The sequence below is a fragment of the Paramisgurnus dabryanus genome, chromosome 18, assembly GCF_030506205.2.
Source record: "Paramisgurnus dabryanus chromosome 18, PD_genome_1.1, whole genome shotgun sequence".
NCBI lineage: Eukaryota > Metazoa > Chordata > Actinopteri > Cypriniformes > Cobitidae > Paramisgurnus > Paramisgurnus dabryanus.
In genome coordinates, this window is record NC_133354.1 from 21,039,483 (window position 1) to 21,054,864 (window position 15,382).

General features: G+C 42.4%; 1 protein-coding gene across 2 annotated transcripts in view; it reads left to right on the forward strand.

The window, feature by feature from the left end:
- The window catches only part of LOC135776500 (glucocorticoid receptor-like), an 80,749-nt gene that overhangs the window by 49,790 nt on the left and 15,577 nt on the right, over window positions 1-15,382 (forward strand). For both annotated transcript variants that reach the window (XM_065287264.2, XM_065287265.2), the window contains one exon: window positions 5,697-5,813. In XM_065287264.2, the coding sequence (XP_065143336.1) occupies window positions 5,697-5,813 (117 nt within the window). The remainder of the gene's footprint in view (window positions 1-5,696; window positions 5,814-15,382) is intronic.

Consider the following 15,382-nt stretch of genomic DNA (forward strand, 5'->3'; position numbering starts at 1 on the left):
ACCCACCCCCAGTGTCAGAAATTAACTTCATGACATAAAAGAAAAAAGACTTAATGCCCCTTAAAGAGATAGTTCATCAAAAAATTAAAATTCTGTCATCATTTACTCGCTCTTATATTGTTACAAACCTGTATACATTTCTTTGTTCTGATGAACACAAATGAAGAAATTTTGAGGAATGTTTGTAACCAAACTGATCAGAAGCCCCACTGACTTCTATAGTATTCTTTTTTCATACTGGAAAATCATTTTCTCCAATTGGTTTGTTTTTAATCATTCCTCAAAATGTCTCCTCAAAAAAAAATGTATTCAGAATTGTTACAACATAAGGGTCAATACATTTTTGGGTGAACTATCCCTTTAAAGGACATTTGGTCTTTTTTTCTTATGATGTCATATTTCTTCTAACCAGATAACAACAGCAAGAACAATTTAATAATTAGGTTTAGCTGATCAGTAACTGTTATTTATATAAAGAAATTTATGTTTATAATGCACAAGCTATCATAGCATCATAAACACTACATTAGTATATTTTAAACCATTAGAGGTTTCATCCTGTATGTAAGATTATACAGCGGGTGTCTCCTGTCACAATACATTTGCATATTTTACATTTAGATTTGAGTGTTTTTTACATTCAGTATATATATAACTTTTTAATAGCAAGTGGCAAAAAACAGCTACATGTAAATTATGGGTATATGGAGAAGCACTAAACCCATGCTAAAGTCATATCAGGATAGGATGAGATAGTATGAAATATCCCATGTTAAATAATAAATTAGGTGTTTCTGTCACCTTTCGTGGCATTTTCCCCAAGCCCTGGTTAGTTTCTGACCCTTCCCTCACGCATGTTAACTGCATTAGTTTGTTGTCACCAGTCTGCATCCTGACCGCCCTCACAGTTGCATCTCACTTGTTCTTGCTTGCACCACCAATAGTTCCTGTAAATTGCTGTATGACTGCTTTTCACTGATATTTCTTCACCGTGACTTACAGGAAAACACTTTGTAGTCACTTTTAAGCTTATAAAAACGTGTTTAAGCTTGACAATTAAAGTGATGAGTGGTGGTCTGGTGAACACAGATAAAGTCTCCATTGTGCTTTTTATTTTGGGCTTGAGCCCAAAATAATCTATTTAGTTTAGTGGCAGTCACAAATGTTAGTGTGGTAAGTACCAATAAACGAAATGAAAAAACTACACTTGGAAAATAAATACCGGTTAAGTAAGGTGTAATCCATTGTCAAAGTAGCATTGTTTAGAAAGGAGACTTTTCATGACACATGCAAAAAATATGTCCCAAAAATAGTACCTATGTCGGAATGAGGAAATAAAAAAAAGAGGTATTTATATTATTAGATTAAAAGACTCAAAACAATGCAGGATTTATTGGAATTTGACAAAAAAATGACAGAACTACACCAGTTTGAAATTTGAAAGAGTCAGCAAAGTAAATTTTTCACTAAGGCTGTGTCTAAATTTATTGTACTTTGAGCTTGACCAAGGGTCAAACAGAAACTGTGCGTTGCGTTAATGAATTTTTGTTAAAACATTATAAACGCTTTCGTTTTGACAGCCCTGTTTTTTATAAAAGTGGTCAGTTTAAGGAGTTTTTTAGAAAAGGCTGGGTGATTGAAGTGAGTTAAACTAGCCTATGTTTATTTTAGCACAATTTTATGTTTGCTAACTTTTTTCTCTTATGATTAAATACGGATTTTGTACGATGTATTGCTTTCATTAGCAACCGGACCTAGATTTTATCATCTGGTTATTTAGTAAACTTTCATGATAAGATGACCTGGGATTTGTCTGTCACAAAAAGGGATTGTTTTAAAACACTGCACACTCTCTGGACTGGATTGTATGAGTTGCATCTAAGACTGAATTTATTGTAGAAAAATTTACGTACAGGACAACGCCGTCAAAAAGATTTGCATTTACACGGATCAGTGAGGACTACTAAATATGCTATTGCTATGCTATTACGTGTGCCAGGCCAGTAGATGGCGATGTTACTTTATACAGAAACACTGCGCATGCGCACATACATGGGGCTGCAACTAATTATTTTTATTTATTAATCGACTTATGGCACAATAACATAAATATTTACTGCACATAATAATTCGATTTTTCATTTATTAAAGCTAAATAAGGAACTTAATTAGGGTACTACTACAGATTTTAATTAATATAATCTTTTTGATATTTTAAGCCTCAAATAAAAAAGTTTGCGCAGCTTTTAAATCGTAAAACATTTTTAAATGTCAAAATATAAATTATTTTAAACAAATTGTCTTAAGGATGTACTGAGAAAATCTTACCACAGATTAATAAACTCATTTTAATCTTACATTTTTACCTTCATGAGAATAAACATTGTTTGTTATTTACAAAAAAAAAGCATTGAGCAGTTTTGTTTAGACCGACAATGACTACATTGTGGTTCATGACTCTACTGCCACATGCCTATAGACTGAATTAACACAAGTGTAGAAAGAAACTAGATTCAGGAAAGACAGAAAGGCGTCAAAGTTTGCATTGTATTGGTGGTCTTCGAATTCTTTGATATGCAAAATGAACAATTAGTAAAGTTGGTCAGCACAGATGGTCAGATGGCATGTTCTGCACACCAAATGGAGAAATCATTCAAGGTCTTGAGCTTAGCGTCTGTTACAGTCAATGGATTGAGGTTGTGTGGTTATTCATCTGTTCTGCTTCATCAGTTTGTATTAATTCCAAGCATTTTTCTTTGAAAGAGCTTTTGAAGGTTTCAAATTCTCCCAGGAAATGAAATGTTTTTGTATTAGCTTGGCTTCTTTTATGTGTGTTAACATTTTTTAAACAATTTTAAAATGTATCAATCAACAAGTTAAGGAAAAATGTTTTGAGACTATATCAAAAAAGTAGCACTCCAGATTGTTTTAGCCATTGTGGTAGCGCTTGCTCACAAAAAGGTTTGAGACCCCAAGCATCTTACTGAAGCAATAGTTTACCAAAAATAAATGTTATCATCATTGTGTACTCCTTCCTGTGTGCTTTCAATCTTTGTAAAACACAAAAGGAGATATCAGGAAGAATGCGCAAACTTCTGATTTGTACACAATGAAAGTTAGGTTAGTATAAGATTTGTACAGTGTATATTATGTAGCCATACTCAAAATTCTAGTCGAACTTCCTGACCTGAAATGTTGTGGGCGGGGCTAAGCTCGGCTGGCACCCTGGCTACCTATTATGTACACACAAGTAAAAATGTTCTTACATTTAAAGTAACTGCATTGCACTCTTGACCCTAACCAGAGCAACACACGACATGTTCAAGATTAGTACAATGTATCAAATTCTTCTGACATGAATCGGGACAAGAGACAGATAAAAACGTAAGTCGTTATTAACTTGCATATCATGTGCCATTGTTGAATACACAAGTGCAAATGAGATTCATGAGACCTGGCGGCGGGTAATATTATCAATGAATAATAGCTTAAATGTCCTAACACAAGGATATCGTGTGACTTCAGAACCTAGAAGAACTTTGTCTAGACCTTATAAATTACCATCAAATTTTGTTGCATGACAAATAGAAGGACGCACTGCTATTGTGTTTCACAGAATAAATACAATTTCACATTTTGAATAGCTCACAACTGCCAAAACGATTATTGTAGCGTTTAACGGATAAACATGAGTAGCCAAGACATCTAAAATGCATTTAAGTGTCTGTGTGATATTTTTATTTAGCCACAAGTAATAAGTAATTTATCGTAATAAACCAAGAGAATGGGTCTTAATAACTAATAAGATTTTCCTATTTATAAGCACATTTAAACTTCTCATGAAAACTTAAATCACAACACTTGCGTACGCACATGAAATTGTTCTTATTCTCGTTGTTACGTTAGTGAATTTAAATGAGCGGCCATGTGCACAGGTAGGTAATTTGCATAATACATGCCCAAACCGTATAAGGGCTTTCCATAGCGCTTGTCACCAGAAAATTTTAGAGCAGTTTGTAAATTTTGCTATTTTTTATTGGTAAAGTTCTGTTTTGCTTTGCATTTTTAAGTTAGGAGATTTTGCTGTCGGTGGGTGAAGCCAGACAGGCTGTGTGTCCACCGGAGTAACCGGTATTGGTAAAAAAAATGTATATGAGATTCACCAGAGACATGCATCGGAATCTAAAACAAAACAGATAGGTGATTGACATCAGTTGATTGACATTTGGACATCTTATTGCATTTACATTGGGCATTAAGCAGACGCTTTCATGAAGATTTAAAATCGAGGAAGCAAAGCGTGAAGATTTGTCATTACGTGCATCTTCCTTATGTGTCGACAAAATAATATAGCCTGTATAATAATGTTTATACCATTTTGCTGTTAAATGCTTTTTTTCTGATTGGTTGAGAAATGTTCCATGGGTATGCATTATTTCTCGATAAACACACACCTAACATGTCATATGTCTTAAAATAATCACCAGAGCAATGTCTGTGGTAACTGTGGTGGTACAAGCTGAATAATTGACTCCGGTCCTTTGAATTAAAGCCCTGCACAGGACTGTTTTTTTTACATACACCCATAAAATTTTTGACCAGGACCACCCAACCTATGTGTTGCACTCCCGCCCATGTCTGACTCTGTAATGTTTGTGTCCACTCCCTCTGATTTTCTCAGATTTTCTTAACATTCGTTCAGATGATTAACATCCAGAATTACAGACATTAAACATGATTGCATTTAAATAAGTAGTAATACTAATGCTGCAGCAATTGCCACACGTGACTCCCACATTAACCATTAAAACAAAACTAGCGGCACCTCTGTTTTCAATTGTATACTGCATGATACACACGCACCAAAGGATTAATTAAACAAACAGTCTAACTGTTAACAACCTGATGTGTCACTAGTGCTCATCAGTTCTATAAATAATATTATTATTTATAACAATATAAAATATAGAAAATATTATAACATAAATTATAATATTAATATTATTTATCAACATTACTATATAAATTATAATTATATTCTAGTATGTGATTGTATTGTGTGTGATTATTGCGTACGTGTAATATAAGCTGTGGATTTTTTTTACATTAAGAAAAAAAAATTGTAAATTGTTTTTGTTGAATGATAATTTTGTTCATGAAAACCTTAGTACACATATTTCATGTACAAATTCAACTTTTAGTTGAGATTAGGTTCCAGTTTTCTATTAATGCCTGAACTACACACTTAATTATTCATTCGTTTGAAAAATTGCGCTGTACAAAGAAACAAAACTACAATTACAACATTGATGCAGTCCATTACAGAAGGTTATAGCCAAGTGCACATTTACCTCCAAACACATTGCTTGACTTAATCGGCTTGTCCCTTAACCTGATTCTTTCCGGTCCTGCAGACAGAGCTACACAACACAAACAGGAGCACAATCCGCTGTAAATTTTCAGTAGCTGTCACTTCACTGCTGTAGTTACACTGTTACTTCACTTGAGTTTTGGGGGGATATGCTTGAATGTAGCAACGTTTGAGTTTAATCCTCTAATCTGACAAACACCAACAAACACTGACTTCATGTTGAATTAAATGTGTCGATGACGGTGTTTGTTGGCATATGTAGGATCAGTGCGAATTATCCTTTAGTCTTACTTAACCTGCAAATAATGACCTCTCTTCCCTTCAGGACAGCACAACTATCTCTGCGCGGGGAGAAATGACTGCATCATCGACAAGATCAGGAGGAAAAACTGTCCGGCCTGTCGCTTCCGCAAGTGTCTGCAAGCTGGAATGAATCTGGAAGGTAAGGACACTCTCATTGATTGACAAGCGTGTTGTCACATGAAGTAATTACCAGGCTCCGTCCTCTACCTTGTGCACCAGTACAACGACACAAACCACTACACTATTTCACCACTAGAAATGGGAATCATAAGGACTTTCAACAAGAATCCCTTCATAAAAATCCTGTACTATAGCAGGGACATGGTGTCATACATCTCTTTTCCTGTTTGCATCATTTTAACTCTCATCTTAACTCATTTTAAAGGGATAGTTCACTCCAAAAAGAAAATTTTATCATAAACCACTTACCCCCATGTCAATCCAAACCCATTAGTTCTTCGATCATCTTCAAAACACATTTTTAGATATTTTTAATGAAAACGTCTCGGTTACGGATGTAACCCTCGTTCCCTGAAGGAGGGAACGGAGACGTCACGTCGTGACCGACGAATTGGGAACTCGCTTAGAGAGACCAATCTGCTTCGTATACTACTAAAACGCCAATGAACTTGGCATTGAGATATTTGCATAATGCTGGCGCCGCCCCGCCAGGTGCCTTTATAAGCAGCAGGTGCAAATAGGGAAATTAGCTTCTTTTCGCTGAGAAAGCCGGGAAAATGAGACCGGCCGATAAACAGCAGGTGGCAGCACCTGTGGCGACGGGACGTGACGTCTCCGTTCCCTCCTTCAGGGAACGAGGGTTACATCCGTAACCGAGACGTTCCCTTTCAGTCGGTCACTACGACGTCACGTCGTGACCGACGAATTGGGAATCCCTACCAAAACGCCACTAGGGGCTGACCTCTTCCAGTGACTGCGTAAAAGCCCTCCGGTTCCACTTAAGGAGGAGGAGATAGGTTTTAAGGCAGAAGGCCGGGCACTAGATGTTCCTTTAACCCCACAGAAGTGCCAGCGACTGGGAAGCGCCCTACCTGAGCGGGATAGGAACGCTGCGGAAGCCACCACCCGTCTTAAGGGCTAATGGTGGGCGAAAGTCAACCGTAGTTGAAGAATAAAGACAGCCGTGGCTGTGTAAGCAAAGCAGTGCTCTGCTAAGGGAAACGTGGGCTGGTAGGATTAACCCCACGGAAAAATACTCACAAAGGAACCCGGTGGGACACAATGTGGAGCCCGAGCCAGACACGTAGGTTCGCGAGGATACAGCTAGTGAAAGGCTGACAGCCAATGCTCCGCAACAAAGGCTGCCAAGGCAGCGGAGGAAGAACAATTCAAACCATTACGCATTTTTGTTCTGAAGGCCTTCCATACTGACACAGTTATGAAGCATCAGTTGGAGGCTGCAAGCCGACCTGCGAGACTGCTCTCCGTGCTCCCCCTGATGAGGAAAGAACACGAGAGGATACAGGCTCGATACGAACACTGTAAAATCTAGTGAACGTATTAGGTGTCGCCCAACCAGCAGCTCTACAGATGTCTGTTAGCGAGGAACCACGAGCTAAAGCCCAAGATGAGGCAACACTCCGTGTGGAGTGCGCTCTCAAATTAAAGGGGCAAGGAATACCCTGAAGATTATAAGCCAGGGCGATAGTATCAACTATCCAATGAGACATCCTCTGCTTAGTGACAGCTTTCCCTTTCTGCTGGCCACCATAACAAACAAAGAGCTGGTCTGAGGTCCTGAGGCTTTGCGTGCGATCCACGTAGAGTCGCAGTGCGCGTACGGGGCACAACAAAGCCATGGTTGGGTCTGCGTCCTCCGGGGGCAGCGCTTGCAAGCTCACCACCTTATCTCTGAAGGGAGTGGTGGGAACTTTGGGCACGTAGCCTGGTCTGGGTCTCAGTGAGACAGCAGGACCAAACTAAAAGCACGAATCGTCAACAGAGAATGCATGTAAATCCCCTACTCTCTTCATGGAGGCCAATGCTATCAGGGTCAGAGTTTTCATTGATAAAAACATCAGACTCGTAGACTGCAAAGGCTCAAAAGGGAGACCTGAAGGCTTCAGCACCATGGACAGGTCTCAGGAGGAAAGAGGGAGGGCGCGAGGGGTTTAGCCTGCGAGCGCCTCTTAAAATGAAATAATTAAATCATGCCGGCCAACTGATCTGCCGTTGATAAGAGAGTGATGAGCAGAAATAGCGGCGATATCAACTTTAATGGCGGAGGGACAGCCTACCATCTAACCTATGTTAAAGATATAAAAGCACAATGTTAATGGGCATTCTCTGGGGTCCTCGCGTTGCGAAGAGCACCGGGTGACGAAAAAGGTTTCTTTAAGCGCGTAAGCCCGTCTTGTGGACGGTGCTCGAACCGCGTCGATGGTGTTAGATACCGCTTGCGATAAATCACCTAAACCTTGCGCGCGCTCAACGACCATACATGGAAATCCCACAGGTCGGGGCGCGGGTGCCATAATGTGCCCCTTCCTAAAGAAAGAAAGTCTTTCCTCAGGGGAAATCGTCAGGGAGGGGCTGTCGCGAGGAGCATTAACTCTGAAAACCAATCCAGTACGGGGCGACTAATAAAAGGCTCTCCTCGTCCTGCCTGACTTTGCACAGTGTCTGCGCAATAAAGCTCACTGGAAGGAATGCGTATTTACGCACCCCCCGCGGCCAGCTGTGTGCCAACGCATCCACGCCGAGGCTGCCCTCGGTTAGTGAATAAAATAGGCGACAGTGGGTATCGTCCGGCGACGCAAACAGATCTATCTACGCACAACCGAACTTCTTCCAAATTAGCTGGACCGTCTGGAGGTGGAGTCGCCATTCGCCGGGGGCGCAGCTCGGGAAGCGCGTCTGCCGCTGTATTGAGCGAACCCGGGATGTAAATGGCACGAAGGGACCTCAGATGCTTCTGACTCCAAAGGAGGAGATGACGAGCGAGATGCGACAGGTGACGAGAGCGCAAAACCGCCTTAACGGTAAATAACGCAACAGTCGCAATGTTATTGGTGTCGGCTAATACATCCTTCCCTCGCATCTCCATAGCGGAGCGTACAAGTCCCAGATATACAGCGCACCGCTCGCGGCAGTTGGGGTGCTATGCACACCCCTGAGACTGCAAGCCCGTCATACGTGGCTGATCATCCCGTGCTGAGGGCATTGCAATATACAGAATGCCAGGAGACCCCTCAGGGGCATATCTTCTATCGGAAATGCCGGGTCTACCACAGGGAAAAATTTGAATGACACGCAGGTGCAATGTTTACACGGTGTATGTCGGTGTGCCACGCTCTCCTCGAGACTCGATCGTAAGCCAATGCTGAAGCGGTCTCATATGAAGCAGCTCGGGCGGCGTCACAACCGCAGCATGCTGTCATATGTCCAGGAGCTTCTGAAATTGTTTCAGAGGGACCGCGTACTTCCCTCGAATTAAACCGAGGCAAGTCAGAACTGACTGGTTGCGCGCTCTTGTTAAACACGTCAATTAGTCGACCGAGTCTTATTTCCATACTGAGAAAAAGGATCCTCTGCACGGGGCAAAGTTGCTCTTTCCCAGTCGACCTGAAGACTTAAACGAGCGAGATGCCAAAGCATTAACTCTCTGTGTTCGCGCACGTCTGCCAAGAACGGGCTATTATAAGTCGACGTAGAAAAAAGCAGAATGCGAACAACGCTCTCTCTCTGACATTTTAATGCCGTGACTAGCACATGGAGACACGGAGAGAGAGAGACAGCTCGAATGGTGTACTTCGTATTAATATGCCCACCCCACGACGCAGAGCGAAAAACGGTCTAAAGCGAGGGGAGATGGACACATAAAGTACACGTCTACAGGTCTAAGGCTGCAAACCGATCTGAATATTGAAATACGAGCCTCGGCGTTATCATCCAAAAAGAACACCTTCGTAGAGCCGGTGCGTAAATCAAATCGATCGTAACCCGCCGCGTATTTTGGGTACTATGAGATAAAGGCTGGAAAAACCCTATCATCATCATCTCGGTAAGAGGGACCGGCTCGAACATCCTTCGCCAACAGGATATCGACTTTTGCACGCAGTACATGTGCATCGGACGCTTTCACTACAGTGAAACGAAAGCCCGAAATTTTGGGGTGTGCCGGATTCGTAACCGAGGCGGATCGTGCGTAAAACCCAACGAAACGGGCTGGGAACTGAAGCCAAGCACCCAGGCACCGTACGAGGAGAAATAACGACACTACCGAAGTACCCGCGGTGGGGCAGCGAAGCGAGACAGGTGGGACTGCCGGTGCGTCTGCTGTGACAGCATAAACATCTACAGTATGTGTGTGTGACACTGACCTGAGCCCGCTGAGGGTGACGGTCGTCTGGTCTCCTCTGCGGAGAGCGCAGACTCCGATAAGGGTGCTGGTGGTCCGGTCTCCTCAGCGGAGAGCTCGGACTCCTCAGGTCACCCGCTGGCGATAGAGGAGAGGAAGGGTGAGCTGGTGTGTGCCCGCTCACGGCTCTCTCGATCCTCTGGAGACCTGGAGAGGGAAGAGGAATGCACTCTATGTGTGGTTAGTGGGTACCGGCTAAACAGCCGGTGGAACATATGCAAACCAAGGATTTTCCACCCGACCCTCTATCGGGGGAAGGAGCTCCATCTCCTGAAGAGTGATCCTCTGCCAATCCGGGTCGCCCTTCACTGGCCACTTAAACTCCCGATTTTCACGGGAAGCGGCTAAGCGGGCGGGGCGAGCTGCTGACGACCGGTTCCCCTGCGCTGCCGAGATGGGGTCCGAGGAGGGGAACGGAGGTGGTCGCCGCAGGACGCCGACGGCGAGAGGCAGACTGAGGAGCCGGCGTGGTGGACCAAGGGCAGCTCTGTTCCGCCGGGGCATGACCTAGGAGATCGCCTCAGTCTGTGCAGCGGAGCTGTACGACTCCCCTGGCTCGCCGAAGAGGCCGGTCTGTGAGACAGGAGCATTCAAGTTGTTCTCGTCTGCGTCCGTCATGTCAGCCAGACACAGCCAAAGGTGGCGATCTTGAACCACTGAGGTGGACATCGCACGACTGAAGGTCGCGGCCTCCCTGGTAAATCCTTTGTGAGCCTGCAGCAACGTTATTACGTGCAGGGCTGAAGCCGCCTCTCCGGCATGCCTGATGGGCAGCGTCCGTAACCGGACGACTGTCTACAAACACGGGAGGGAAGGGTTGGGTGGTCCCTCCAGGAACGCATCCCGCTCCACTGAAGGGGTCCCCGCCCTCAGCGGCTCCGTTGGTGAGGGAGGTGAGGGGTGAAAGCTGAACGGCCGGACGGCCGCAAATCACGTCAGCTCTTCGTGCCGTCGGGGAAGAAAGGCAGGGGAGGAGAGGACCGAGAGGCCCGAGCACCTCCGAAGTACCAATCATGTGGGCGGGACGGTTCGGGCGGAGAGGGGTTAACCTTTCCAACTCTACCGTCTCCGCCGCTCGCGGGCACGGCCGCCATCTCCGGAACGACTCTGCCTCGGAGGAAAAATGGACACCCCTCTGATGCTGCAGAAGTGACGGGACCAGAAGGAGGTCCAATGGATTCGGCAGACATCGTAGAACACGACTCTGCAGTCTCCACCGGAGCCTCAACCGGCTGAGGATGAGAAGGCCGGTAGGTGGAGGACGCATCCTCCGTCCTACTCAGCGTAGTGACGCGAAGGGCGCCCTGCGAGCGCTTGACAGCCGCACCATGGCGGCGTCAGCACTGCAAAGGCGCGGACAGCGTTCCCGTAGAAACGACAGTCGTCTCCGCAATCCAAGAGGGTTATGCTCTCACAGAGAGAACAGAAACTCTCCACGAACGCAGCCCCGGAGTGCTCGATGCCTGAGGACGAAGACAGCGCTCGTGACCGTCACTGGAACCCTTATACTTCTCGCATCCAAGATCGCACGGGCGAAAAGCTATCCTGAAAAGGACGCTGATCCCCGCATATACGAGAGAGTGGCTGCCTTTAACAAGGCACAAAGCTCTCTCGTATCACTCTTTTAGGGAAATTCACTCAGATGCTTAGTTGATGAGCGCACAGGAAGGCAACGCACACACTAAACTCAAAACAATAAACAGATGTAGAGCCGTGGAATAAGCGAAGCGTCCGCTGTGATACTGCTAGTTCAACCAACTTCAGCAATCAAATCCCAACAGAGTAAAGTAGCTTCTCAGTAGCAGATAAAGCCGGCTTTCGAAGCGAAAAAGCTAATTTCCCTATTTGCACCTGCTGCTTATAAAGGCACCTGGCGGGGCGGCGCCAGCATTATGCAAATATCTCAATGCCAAGTTCATTGGCGTTTTAGTAGTATACGAAGCAGATTGGTCTCTCTAAGCGAGTTCCCAATTCGTCGGTCACGACGTGACGTCGTAGTGACCGACTGAAAGGGAACCAGAAGGCACTGCTATTTAATAGTCACTATTCAAGCCGAAAAATAAATAAAATAAAAGACATCGGCAAAAACGTCCATGTGCCATCGGTGGTTTCATCAGAATATTATAAAGCGACGTGAACACTTTTGTGTGCAAAGAAAGCAAAGCTAACGACTTTATTCAACAATGTGCCACTGATGGCACATGGATGTTTTTGGCGACGTCTTTTATTCTTTGCTGTGCTTGAATAGTAAATATTAAATAGCAGTCTACAGATCATCAAAAATATCTAAAGATGTGTTTAGGAGATGATTGAAGGACTTGCAGGTTTGTATCGACATGGGCGTAAGTGATTTATGATAACATTTTCATTTTGGAGTGAACTATCCCTTTAACTTTGAGACAAACTGCATCATTAGAAACCTGTAGACATTCAAGAACCATCTATACAACAAACCTCATATGAATCATTTGACTCTAGTCTGTTTTTTAATACTTCTGGATTTCCGACACAGCACGACACTGTGTTTTTTTCTGCCGTACACATTTTTCCAGCACATGTTGTTAAGTAGGCGGTGGAAACGCAGTGTGATCAAGAACATCCAAATAGATTTCCTTCACAAATAAGAGATGAATGTGGGGGATGTACATCATGCCAAGGGACCGCTTTTATCTATCTAGACGCAAGACTGTAAATTTGTGGATGATTTATTTGTGCGATGCACCAAACAGGAAAAAAGACCTTGATGTGGTAGCTGCAAACTAAATCTGGGGTTTTACCAGAGAGGCTTTTAGTTGCCATAGAAACATTTACGGCTGAAAATTAAAAAATGGGACAATGATGGAAAGCCCTTAATAAGAAGAATGGCCGGGGGAATTTTATCATTGAAAACCTTTAAGAGGTATTCACATAAAACTGCATTACATCTTTGCATATACTTTATTCATATGGCTTCTATGCTGAGGTGAAAAAACACAATATTATATTATTAAATCTTAACTGTTGATGGGAATACACCTTAGTCAGATTTGTATTTGACAATTATTTTGCAGTAAATGTTATCTGAAGCAGCAAAACTTATCATAATGTGAAAGTAAAAGCAGGCTTGTTAATTAATTGCTTCAATTTACAATAAATAAATAGAAAGCACATGCTCATTTTTATCTTGAACTAGTCTGGACTTATTTATTCAGAAAAACATAAATAATGAATACACTGTATGTGTATTATTGCTGAAATCTTTGTTGTCAAAATTGTCAGGGGTGTGTAATTGTCCTGATATTCTAAAACATCTTAAAATGTTAAATTATAAGGAATAATTAAACCTTTTAAGCAGTTTGACAAAATCTGTTTTAAATGTTTGATGTACATCATCATTTATATAATGTATTCAAATAAGAAAAAAATATATACAATGTAACAATTGTGTACATACATTTTTAAATATCTGCGTGTAACTACACTAATCTTAACCCCTTAATTTATCCCGAATATGCAAGAAGTACAATGTATTAAAGTCCACAATTAAAGACACATAAAACACATAATACTCACAGTTCGGATCACATTACAATGTTTCAGTCATGGATAGGATCATTTTTGGATCAACAAAAAAGGGGGTGGGGTAAACTAAAATAAAGCACAAATCACAAAATTACAAGCATATAAAAAATAACAAAGTTACAAATAAAGTAAAGTCAAACAGTAATATTCTGGTACCGATGTCTTCAATGTATAACTATTAGATATAATTCATCTTTTTTGAGCAACAGATTTTCTTTTCTGCATTAATGAAACAGACATAAGCTGGTTTTTAAGACTACTGTCACTAAGACCGGATAAGCACAGATCCAATATACTGTTTATCCAATATAACTACAATTTGAATTGTTTCAATGTTAACATTCGCAAGATTTAGAAACACCTGCAAATGATAAGCTTAGACTATATACAATTGCTAATTAATCGCATGTGTGCTGAATCGCCAAGCCTGGTCCATACGGGGTCCTTTATATAGTGGGGCATCTGATATTTTGTATTTAAAAGTAATTAAAACAATATTGATTCCCAAGATGTTTAGTTTGTTAAAAAAAACAGATCTACAATCTATAAAGGCAAAAACTCACAAAGAAAATTAAAAATATAAATCTGCGATAATATAAATCTGCGATGTAGGTTTGTATACTGTATGTTTTGTGAGGAATTGTAGAACAGATGAACCCAAATGCACACGATGTCGGGGGGAAACAGAAAATACTTTATTTACAAACACAAAAACCCATGAGGGGGTACAAAACATGAAACACTGACAGATAACACTAAACTTTGACTTTGACTCTGACTCTGACTCTGACTTGGATAACTTGACACGAACACGAGGAACAGAACACAATGAACCTGCCCAGAACTAAAGATACACTGACATTAAATAGAAGAAACCAAACAAGATAACGAGCGGGAACAGGTGATGGGAGAAAACCAATGATTACTAATAAGCAGGAGAACGAGGGGGCGGGGTCACAAGCAGGGTTCTAAATTAACACCCGCCAACCCGCCAAATGCGGGTTAAAATTCATTTTGGCGGGTGTTAATAAAAACTTACTAGCCAGTTTGGCCGGTGATGCATGAGGCATTGCATGCAAGATACATAAACCTTCGTTCTCGGTCATTTATCCCTCTGGCAGGACATTTCCCATGAACACTGTGCCGTAATACGTGATGATGATGTGCAGCGAAACCAGCGCGAGAAACCATGGAGAACGAACGGGCAGAGCAGGGAGGATAGACTAAAAGACAGCGGTGTCGCCACACCCCTTTACTGGGGCATGTGATCCAGTGTAAATCTTTTGTGCCCATGTGTAAATCTCAAGTTTAAATTTTAGCAGTTAACTAGTGTATTCCTTAACAAAGAAAATAGCGGCAAAAACAGATCTATATGCAATGTAGTTAACCAATTTACGCTTGTAAAGCGACGAAGCAGTCGCACGGACGTGTGCATGCATGTATCCATGTCCACGCGCGTCTTTGCGTTCCTCCGCGCGCGCATCTGCATCCAAAAGGGGACGCCACGTGAATGAGCAATTATGAAAACATGACGAGAAGTAAGTTTCTAAATCATAATGCTAATCTTATTTTTACTCGATCATTATTGGCTTCTGTAGATGGACATCAGAAATGTTTTTTTTGCAAAGCAGGGAAAGGGAAGCAGAAAGGAAAGATGATGAGATTAAGGGAGGTAAGACAAACTACATCCTCACTCTGTCAGGTCTCAAACATTAGAGGAAAAATCTCAGGAAAACCTTTTGTCAAGTCTATAGGATTGCATTGTT